The 11,384-nt window shown below is 45.1% G+C and overlaps 1 protein-coding gene across 1 annotated transcript; it reads right to left on the bottom strand.

Moving 5' to 3' along the window:
• Window positions 1-112: 112 nt before the first annotated feature.
• Window positions 113-10,727, bottom strand: atxn1l (ataxin 1-like). Its single transcript, XM_035628570.2, has 3 exons — window positions 10,598-10,727; window positions 8,155-9,332; window positions 113-7,533 (listed from the first exon to the last, which is right to left on the bottom strand). Exons 2-3 carry the CDS (start codon window positions 9,208-9,210, stop codon window positions 6,043-6,045), a joined length of 2,547 nt encoding a protein of 848 aa, XP_035484463.2. The 5' UTR covers window positions 9,211-9,332; window positions 10,598-10,727; the 3' UTR covers window positions 113-6,042.
• Between the last annotated feature and the right edge of the window lie 657 nt (window positions 10,728-11,384).

Below are 11,384 nucleotides of genomic sequence, written 5' to 3' on the forward strand. Positions count from 1 at the left end.
TTTACACTTCCATAGGTTTATAGCACTGTTTGCCAGCTATGTACTTTTTATTGTACAGACCAAGATTTCATTTTTAAAACATACAAATATAAATGCTGAATTTGTATATGTAAATTAGCTCCCCTAAGAACAAAAACAAATTTAAACCAAAAATGCCACATCTAACTCTTACACTGTAAAAGATCAGTATTTCTTCCACCACGGAACAGAAACTAAAACAAGAGAATAAATGCGACTAAAGAAACACAGCACACCATTTTGATAATAGTTTATATTTATATTTGTATATATATATATATATATATTATATTGTTTACTTAACAAACATGATAAATGCAATGTCTCCAAGTTAGCTGTAACAATAAAAATACAATATCTTTGTGTCCTTACATAGAAGTAAAACAGCAAAACAGAACAAAAGAGAACAGAACAAAAACCGCCCTAAGTAGTTCACAGAGAGGTACAAATATACAGTACAAATCTATTTTATTCAAAAAGGGTACAAATAAAAATGCAACAAAATAGAGATATTAATGCTTTGTTAAAGTCAGGTAGGTGTGGGGTATATTCTAAGGGAGCACTTTGGGTTGACAACTCTAAGGCTTCTGATAAAGATCAATACATATTGGTACGGCCTTACAATATTAAAACTCACTATACAAAGTTCATACAACCTGGATTATACTTGAGGATTGAATGTTACACATACATCATTGCATATATTTTGCAGATTTAGGCATTAAAAAAAAAAAATGCTGTTTTTTGTTTTGTTTCTCAATAATTACACGTCACATAAAAAGCAGTGTCACCTTGTGCCAAAAAAAAAGGTACAATGTCAAATCTGAAAATACAGACTTCTTTAAAACTTTTAACCGTTCTATTCTCCTGATTTAAGTCAACATCAGCGACACCAACGCCGCCCTCAATTCAAACAGGAAGCAGATCACGCTGGGAGGTAAGATACCCACTGCCAACGTCACAAAACATTAGAAACCATCACATTTACCAACGAGTGAAAGCTACACATCTGATTCATGCAGCCCGCCTGCGTCTGTATTAAAACCCATCGTCTGCTGTCCAGTGACTGTCGCACTAAACACAAGACCCCAAACACAATCCATTAATTCCAGGGAGAAAAAAATAAAATTAAAATACAGAGCTTGTGCAACAACAATAAAAACAAATGTGTGTGTGTGTGCGCGCGCATGGAAATTAATGGACAGACCTCCGTTGCAGACGCTCCTGGAATTTTCTTGTAAAAAACAAAAAAAAAGTGCAAAGAAGAGATTCAATTTACTTCACTTCAAAACATTGAAAAACCATGAAAAAAAATTATATATATATATATATATATATATATATATATATATATATGGCAGAAAACAGATTAAGAAAATGAACAAAACAAAAGGAAACCCACACAAAAAGTAACAAAAAGTTACAGATTTCATGGTTGAACCGTCTGGGGACCAGAGAGATTCTCTGTTGGTCTGTGAGATTCTCCTGATAACAAGTCGACCAGAAGCATTATTCCATTATTTCACTTTCACACATTGTACACAGCAGAATTTAAGCCATTATTGACAAGCATTATGAAATCTATACAAAAAAAATAAAACCTATCTACAGAAACACACAACCTGTGATTACTCCTCCATGATTTTTGTGTGCTTTACATTTTTGTAAGGCTTCAATTTGTCAACTTGTTTTCATTTTAAAAACACTGTGAAGGAGAGCGTTTAGTGCAATTACGGACAGCAACAGACGATCAGAGGTGTAAAACACGATTCACTGGACATCTCGGTAGAAGTGGAGCCCTCCTGCTCCACACACACACACACACACACACACACACACACACACACACACACACACACACACACACACACACACACACACACACACACACACACACACACACACACACACACACACACACACACACACACACACACACACACACACACACACACACACACACACGGGGCGAAATGTAAAAAGGCTCATGGCTGCACAGGGTGGTTTTGCTGTGAGAATCAACAGGAGGTCAATGTCACAGGAGGCACTGTTTGCACCATTTAAATCCCACTAAAATGAACCTTGACCTAATAATACACATGTAGAAGTGGCTTGGCAATTGTACCAAAAAATAATGGTGACTAGAGACGTGGAAATGCGAGTGACGCTCGTCTCAAGTGATTTGGTTCCGACTGTGTAGCATCGCGAGACGATGAACTGATGTGTCAGTGTGCTAGAGCGAGGAAAGTTGTGGAGCACTGAATAGTAAAAAGTAACGACACAAAATACTGGTTTTTATCCCTACATTTAAAAAAAAAAAAAAAAAAAGCATTTTCAAGAAATAAATCCTATAACCAGACATTAGCGGGAAACGACTGCATCTGGCAAGCTGCCCTTAAGACGATGACGGACACAATACTGAGGTTACTGCATAGAAGATGCCAAGACTTCATGAAATGTTATCAGATGTCATGTGTATTGCTTAGAGCAAGAGAAAAAAAGAGAACTTCTGATTTTGCGATGGTTTCAACTGTACGTAAAACAATTTCTCTGAATGACAAATCTCCCATTTGACAGCATGTCTATCTTACTGGAATACTAGTTTGTCCTTACGTACATTGAAAGATTTGTCATTGTAAACGCTCCTCCTCTTTTTCATACTGGCCTTTTGGAAATCTCTTAAACTGTGATTCCAGTTTAAACCGGGAATTAGACAACTTTTGGGCTTAAACGTGTCATTATGATGTTAAAGCTGTTGCATCCGCACTTCGATTGGTCTCCTACAGGTCTTTCTTTCACCGAGTTATTCTCTTGACCACCGGGACAAGGCTTTCTGGAAAAAATGACGGCTCGATTCGCGGCACAAAGGAACTGTGTCACCCGTTGCGTAACCAAAACAAGGAAGAGAATATTGTTCTCCTCGTGTCCGGGAAACAGCCGAATTGACAAAAACTACTCAACCTCACAAAAGAAAAAGAATCCCGTTGATGTAGGAATTTAAAAAAAAAAAGCTAAGAGTGAAACTGGAAATTTAACAGTTGTTTTCTGCTTTGGACAGTAGCCAGGCTGCTGGCATTGAGTGAGCCACGATGTTAACGCTCGGAGCCAGAAAACGAAGGAGGAGCTTCAGCGTACACACTTCTTTCTCCTCCGTTATCTCTAAAGTGATCTTGACAACTTCCACAGGAGCTCCGAGGAAAAGCATCTGCCTCCATACCGGCGTCTCGCTCCTGCAGCGTCTTTACAACAGTGGCCAAACAGAAACAGCACCTGGAACCAGGTGGGACACAGGAGTCTGAGTTCTGTGTGAATGCTGAAGTTCAAAGTCTGTCAGAAAGTCACGTGGGTGAATCTCTTTAGAATGTCCCCCTTCGTGTCTCCCAGGAAGAAGAAGTCTGCTAGCGGAGGAACAGTAACATGATGAGTGAATACTGTATCATAACATCAAACACTGGAAGATTCCCACTTCATTTGTCTTTCCCTGCTGGAGCCTCAAAATCAACTTTGAGTACTTAACTCCACAAAGACATAAAAAGCCAATTTTGTCCCATATGTCAAACATCAGGAGGGAAAATCTTCACAGCCAGTAAGAGGAGGAGGAGGAATGTTTACAGCGACCAGTAATGTCTTTGTGGGCATGTGAGGATCGCTTTAAAATGGAGTTGGAAAAATGTGGACCCGTCTTTTAAGGCTGCTCGTAGTCACGGCACCACAGGAGGAGAGGCGAGGCCCCGACGCTTCTCTCATAGCCCCTCTACCCGCTGACAGAGGGTCAGGGGGTCTGCTCAGGGAACCATGAGGGGCTCAGGGCCGAGGTGACGAACACACACTGTGTCTTGAGGCTGATGGACAAACTAGTTCAGAGATTTGCAACAACACAAAACCGTTGACCATGTAACTAACTGGGGAAAGGAATGAACCAAAAAAAGAATGTTTGTGACAGAGGTTAGTTCAAAGGAAAAAAGAGAACTGGTAATGTGTGATGTACATTTTGTGATGGGAATGTCTGCGTGAGGAATGCTGCCTGATTATAAACCGTTCAACGATTTTATGCGTGGTCTAATTGCACTTATTTCAAATTTCACCCCTTTAGATTTGTCTTTGGGTGATGAGGAGGCGATAGGAGGAGGCAACTGCAGCATTCGTCTTGGCTAATTTGTAAACAGAGAAAATGCGAGTCAGTTTTCTCTCTCTCTCACCATGAAACAATACTTCAAACATATTCCCTTCATTAAAAAACAAACACCTACTGTACTGTGATTCCCATTAACAAGGTCAGTGTCAAATCAACGAGTGACATTTTCAATGTGCAACACAAGACAACCATTAAGATACGCTGGATAAGATATCCGAGTAAAAAAAAGCGAAGGGCCGTATATGTTAAAACAAAAGAGGAGAGAACTTGATAATGATCACAACTTGATTAGAGTCAAGCCTCTCTTGGAGATGCACTTGAGCAAATGCTTACAAAATAAAAGATCATCAGCGAGACGGTAAATCAGGAGAGGAGAAGTTTTATCTACAATGATTTCTTGAGAAATCTGTCAGGAGGCTGTGCTTTTTCTTTCCTTTTTTTTTTAGAACTCTGACGAATCAATGTGAATGAATAGTGCATCATCTTTAAAAATGGGTAAAACGAGGGCCAGACCTCAGATGTATAGAAATCTAAAAAAAATTAAATAATAACAGCCCACAATGAAAGATTAGAAGGTAGTAAAGCCACGAGCTGTAAAAGAACTATTGCTATAATTTGGTAACTGAGCGAGAGAAACTCAGAACGAGGACAAAGCAAAACACCTCGTCACACAGTTTCCCCCCAAGACCAAACTACAAGGCCCTGACACTTTTCTGGGGGTTCAGGGTTCAAGTGGGCTGCAGCCAGTGATGTGACAAAGTGACGTCTCCCTGGTGCAGGAGGCTTTGGTGATGACCAGCCAGCGACTCCAAAAAATTGCATTCAGTGTCATGTCTGGTCGGGGAAAAGCTTTGAGGAGGAGGAGGGAGGGCGTCGCTCAACATGGGAAATGATTGTCATGAATGATGGATGTTCTCACTGACGATACTGGAATGGAAGATATTTCTAGTTCTTAAAATGGAAAAAATTCCAATCTGCAACATTCATGCAAAGACACACAGACACACAAACACACACACTCTTTAGGGCCCTTGAACGACACCAGAGGACACCATGGTGTGTAATGAAAGCAAAACTTTTTGGGGGGTGGGGGGGAAACTGATTGCTAAACAAACAGACTATTATTGATTGGTTTATCAGTATTTCGATTGTAAGACAAGCAGGAGCCGCACTTGGCCTCAGAGAGAAGAGAATCACCGGCCTCATGAAAAGGAAGGAGAGAAAGTGTGTCTGCAGACGGCAGAGGTTTTACACTCCTGCCGGAGAAGCATAATGTAACATGCACTGACAGTTAGCGTCAACGGTGCCAACATCACCACCACAGGAGCAGCTGATGTCAGCAACTCCACACTTATTTTTATTTTTTTTTGGGAAGGGGGGTAAACGCTTCTGAAGGAAACAGGATCCTGGATAAAAGATCGCTGGCTGTGATCTTTGCAGAGTTGGTAGCTTTACTGTGCTACGAACACATTCTTTAGTTGTCCGTGGTCTTCCACAGAGACGGTTTGGTCATGAAGGAAGCGAGAGATGGTAAACTCCAAGCGTGGGTATGAGGAAGTGGCGACAAAGGAGGGAGGGAGGAAGAGAAATGCGGTGTGTAGGGACCATGGTAGGCATTTCATCAGCTACATACTTTCTACTCAGCTTCTCGTGTCCCTGTCGGCCCTCAGCTGGCTGGGAGAGCACTGGCTCGGATCCTTTGGCCGAGTGACAACCAAAACAAACCAGAACTTCTCACCAGATAGAGAAAGATCTTTTTGTATATTTTAGGTGTGCAAAATCTCAAACATTCTGAGGCTACATTCACACTCTTTTTTTCCTCTTTCTCTCCTTGTCAGACTCATTCTTACTTATGGCAGTCTCTTCTACAGTTGCTACCAAATGTGAAGCTACTTCCCTGCATTAGAGCGCCCCTCAATGGACAGTTTGACCTCCTGGGGGATGAAAGAGGGCCTTGTGTGGTTGGAGGCGCTTATCTGAGGGCGTGGCCCTTCGTCACCCTTCATACTGTATCTTTGGAGGCCAGGTGAGGACCAGCGCCTCTGAGAAGCACCTATCGCAGCATGCATCGCTCCCATCCCTGCCCCTGCAAAAGCAGAGCCCTCTGTGTGCAAGTGGTAACTGCTCTGGCTCCTCGGATGCTCAGCTGACGTCCTACTTGGTCTGATGGGCGACTCCATGTGGCCAACAACCCCCAGATGTGTGGCTTCATCCTTATCGGCCACATCTTTCTCCCCATCCCTCTGTCTTTCTCTGTGGATGCGGTCTATCCTAAAATGAGACTGAGGCCGTGACTGCTGAGGGGCAGGAGGCCCCATGAGCTGGTGACCGGGGCCTGGTGCAGTGTTGCTTTTGCTCAAAGTCCGGGACAGGTTCTGCTGTTGCTGCTGCTGCTGTGAATGATTGTGCTGTGGCTGTTTCTGCTGCTGTGGCTTAAGCTGCTGCTGCTGCTGCTGTTGCAGCGTGACCGACACACACACATCTCCTACTTGCAGATGATGGCAGGCCAAGCCATAGAGCTGGGCAGTGCGCTCAGGGCTGCAGGACGACCATCCCTGTCCAAACACAAAGAAGGGATGCTCCGGGGGCACGTCAATGGTCACTTTGCTCTGCTGCTCACCCACAGTGAAGTGAAGCGACACAAGACCTGGTCTCTGCTGGCTGGCACGGATGTCCACCACCATGCTGGAGTCAATCTTAAGCCCCCCGCTCACTTCTGCGCTTCGCACAAAGTCCTGAGTCTGCAGGTCCTCCACTCGCTTCAGTTCCCCGGTAGCCAGCTGGATAATAGCCCCCTTCATGAAGTGGGACGGGTTGCAGGGAGTCGGGGCAGGAGCGACGCTCGGGGCTAAGGCCTGAATCACATCTGCTGTAGGCTGGACAGGAGCATGCTGGGCCAGCTGCTGCTGGACAAGCTGCTGCTGAGCAAGCTGCTGCTGAGCTGTGGGCGGCTCCGCCCTTTCAGAGAGGCACACTCTGGCTGAAGAATCGGAGGCTTTAAAGTTTTGGTAAATGGAGGCCATGGTGGTAGGAGCATGGCTGGCTGAGAAATCATTAGCCGGTTCTGTGTAGTGTTGCTGGGGTGGGTGGGGCTGATGCTGCGGGTGATATTCCAGGGGAATAAGAACTGGTTGTCCGTTGGCAAGCACAACAGCATGTTGTCCCGTTTGCTGCTGGAAACCGGTCACTCTGGGGTCACTGTAGCTCGCAGGCTGCACCGCGTACGCAGTCCGGCTGGAAATGATGCCCGTGCTCTCTCCATGGACGTCCCTGTAACTCTGGGCACCCTGAGAGAGGTTCAAGGGAGCAAAGGAGACCTCTTTGCGCACCCCACTACCACCTTGGCTGGAAGCAGCAAAGCGACCAACCACCTGCTGCACCTGGAGGTTGATTAAATGAATATAGTTTTAATCAGCCACACATTTCAAAACATTGTAACAAAATTTCTAACACGACATCCAGATGTTTCCCACACAGTATCCTGAATTACAGCATGTAAGTATGAAATATATGTGTGGTTCAATGACGTCAGGCAGCACAAAGCAACAGGAGAGAAAAGTATTTCACTGGTTGAGAAACTTTCTTCCCCTGCACACCACCACAACAGTAGCACAGAGGGCTTCACTGAGCATCTCCATGCCACCACAAATACCACAGCTTGGGCACAAGGAGCACAAAGTGCAAATGCTATGAGTGATCACCCAACTGCCTTCAGTACAGAGTAGTAGTACTGTTCAGTAAATACTGAGGTGAGGTGTACAATCCAGACACAGCCCTCCTCTAGACACTACTTCCATATCTATGAAATGACGATATTTAAAACAGTATCACACACGTACCTCAATCCAAAAGGAGCAGTGAGAAGGCCCATGTATTTAGTTCTGTTTATTACGTATATCGGATTTGCATTCAACACAAATGTTTAACATCACCATAGCTTAAAGTGGGGAATATTCAGAGGAGAACTCAAGCCATGTATTGAAGCTGTCAGTGTCCCTTACCTCCAAATCGCTGTCCGGAGTGCTGCGCTGGCCAGGCGAGCTCCTCTCCTCCAGCCTTCGGTTCTGCAGGCCTCTGTCATGGCTGTGCTCCTGTGCTGCAGAGCCGGATGCTACATGCAGCAGACGTGCGTTTCTGAGAGTGTAGGCCGAGTCTGGTACGAGCTCCCTGGCTCCCTGCTCTTTATCCCTTCCATTCATTTCTGGTTCATTCTCCTGCTGGGCACTGTGGGGGTCTCGGGTGGCAGTGGCACCCCTGGTTCCCTGAGGGTGGTAGAAGACTGGCATCCCTCGGGAGCTGAGCTCAGTTGCGGACAGGACTCCTATGGTACCGAGATGCTGCTGGGTATCCTGCTCTGAAGGCAGCATCATGGGGACGCCACTGGATGCTGCAACTTTGGCAAAGGTATGAGCAGCTACCTGGGCCTGGGGAGGTGGGGAAACAACGCCTTCCTGTATGACAGATGGATAGGGAATAAGGTGGGACACAGAGTGGGGCTGAGGGATGGTGCCTGAAGGAGAGATTAATGATCCTGGGACAAAGCCAGGGGCTAGAGCGTAAGGTACTGCTGCATAAGGGGAACTAACGAACTGTAGAGAGGAATGAGGGATCTGGGCATAACCAAGAGGAGGGTAGGAAAGGCCTGGGTGCTGCAGGAGAGGAGAATGAACCGTGTAGGCTGGAGAGATGTGGCTTAACACTGGGTGAAGACTGGTAGGTGAATAGGTGACAGATGGAAGAGCCACTTTGTAGAGCATACTGTACTGGTCAACAGGGACTGCAGGTATGCCATCAGAGTTATCCACTCCATAATGAAGTCCTTGCTGAACTCGAAGCCACTCTCCAGATTGGTTCCCTCCCTGTGTGTCGCTGTTGGCTGCAGAGGTCTGGATGGAAACCACTTCATTTTCTCCAATACCCACTGCAGCACCACTGACACCAACACCACCCGCAGCCCCAGCTCCTCCGCTCCCTCCGGCTCCACTGCTGTTACTGAGTGGGAGGTCCCTCTTCTTGGGAGGCAGGCACTCCTGGTTGCGCTCCTGAGCTGGTTTCATCGCAATCGTCTGACCAGGCCAGTGGCTTTACTGTACTGCACAGGAAGCAACACTTGCAGGCCAGTCAGCCCGCACAGGAACCAGTTCTGAAATCACCTGGCTGACCGTGTCTGCCAATTCACCTGGAAAACAACAAATCACATTTCATACATGAGAAAGTAGATCTTTGGCACCAAAACTAAAACCGTTGGACTTGCCTATTTCTCTGTATGATATGACTCTCTAACCAATGATACTTGATCTGGCCGTTTTATGTCACTTTATAGTTGATTTTTGAGAGATGGCCTTTGATTATCATGTTGCTAGTGTGTAAATAAGTCTGACTACATGCCATTCGGAACATACCATCTAAAAAACTGTCTTGTAATATACCACATACTACACAATGTACGATGCACATTGCCCCTCAGGGACAAATAAAGTGACTTGGCCTAGTGTGAATAGGGATTTGAACAACTTTTCTTTCGATCAGCAAATGAATCGATCAGAAAATCGTTGCAGCTGTTGTGAGATACCATTCGTAATCAAGGAAAACAGTATAATCTGACCTGCCAACCGTTTTAGACAATGAGTAAAATTACATAACATGACAATTCATATTCACACATCTACAAATATACCACTTGGACAAACACAATTACTACTGACTCATTAACTAGTGACTTTTTTTCTGTGATTCCATCCTTTCTATTGTTGACAGACGTGTTCCTTTACAGCTGATCCATCTCGGTCCTGACAGCTTCAGCTTTTATTACAGACTGTGTTGCACAGACACAAGTTCTAAAGAGGCAGATCGACTCAGTCCTTATTGACGCAGCGTCCAGGAGCTCGTTCTGCACCTTCACACCAGCCCACAAACCAGACTCGAGCAGGTTCCTGGTTTCATTGCGCTTAGTTGTACACAAAACCCCGAGTAATGAACCTGCCTCCTGGGCGGCGACAGATGAGAACCCGTCTGCTCCGTACGGCTGCTTACAGATCGAGAGATGGATTTATTGAGTGTTTTCTTCCAGTTGCCGCCACACACTCCACTTCGGAGCGACTCTATTCGGCGCTAGCTTAGTGTCTGACTTGGCTAAAGTTAGCTAGCCGCTTGGAGCCGCCGCGCTCCCGTCGACACGGGAAAGTGGCAGCTTGACACGTCGCACACACACATTACACGACGACGACGACGACGAGTTGGAGCGGCGGCTGCTGTGGTCCGAGTCCATTCACTGATCACCACTACGTCTGCCTGGGCAGGTTCAGGCTGGTTAGCTCACACGGCTAACACAGCTGCGACTAGCTACATGAAGTCGACTCAGCTGCTCGCAGCTCAAACATGGCAGCGCCGCGGGACGCCTGTCACGCACACAGGTCCGCGCCGCGTGTCGTCGGGTGCACCTACCTCCAAATGTCATCGCGAACACACTTTTCTTTGTGGAGAAAAAAAAAAGTTGGATGCGCAGAGGAGCCAGTGGAGAAATCAGGGCTAAGCAGTCGAACCCATTTCGAAGGCCAGCAGAGGCGCTCACCAATGACGTCACCGGGTTCATTCAATTTCCTGTTTGTCTTTTTTTTTTTCGTGCACACAACGCAACACGAACGCGAGCAAACGTACACGCACGCGCGCGCGCGCGCGCACACACACACACACACAATAAAGTCCTGTCCGATCTAAATCTATCTGCCCCGACAGAAACAATACCAGAAACTACCAGGTCATCTGATTTTCTGTCTGAAATGTAATAATTAATTATTGAGCAACTCTACTACAGATAATAGTATGTGTAGGACAGTTGGTTACACGGGTAATAAAACGCCAAATGAATTAAATTTGATAAAATGTTTAATTGGATGAAACAACAATAAGTTTGAGTTATGTATTTATTAATATATACAAGTGCACATATTCTGTGTCCCTATCATTCTGTATTTAATTTTACTGCAGGTGAACGTTAAAACAATGCACCTTTGTATGCGCTCATATCTGTGTGTGTGTGTGTGTATATATACATAGATATGTCATTTAATATATATCATTTAATTTAAAGAGGAAAAAGATAAAACAATAACATTTTGGTCACAAAATTCATTGGATGAATAAAACAAAGCAAAGAAGTTTGCATAAAATCGTAATCTGTACAATAGGGGGCGCTCCAACCACGTACAGCGAGGGTGTTCCATTAAAACTC

Source organism: Scophthalmus maximus, chromosome 4 (assembly GCF_022379125.1).
Source record: "Scophthalmus maximus strain ysfricsl-2021 chromosome 4, ASM2237912v1, whole genome shotgun sequence".
Lineage (NCBI taxonomy): Eukaryota > Metazoa > Chordata > Actinopteri > Pleuronectiformes > Scophthalmidae > Scophthalmus > Scophthalmus maximus.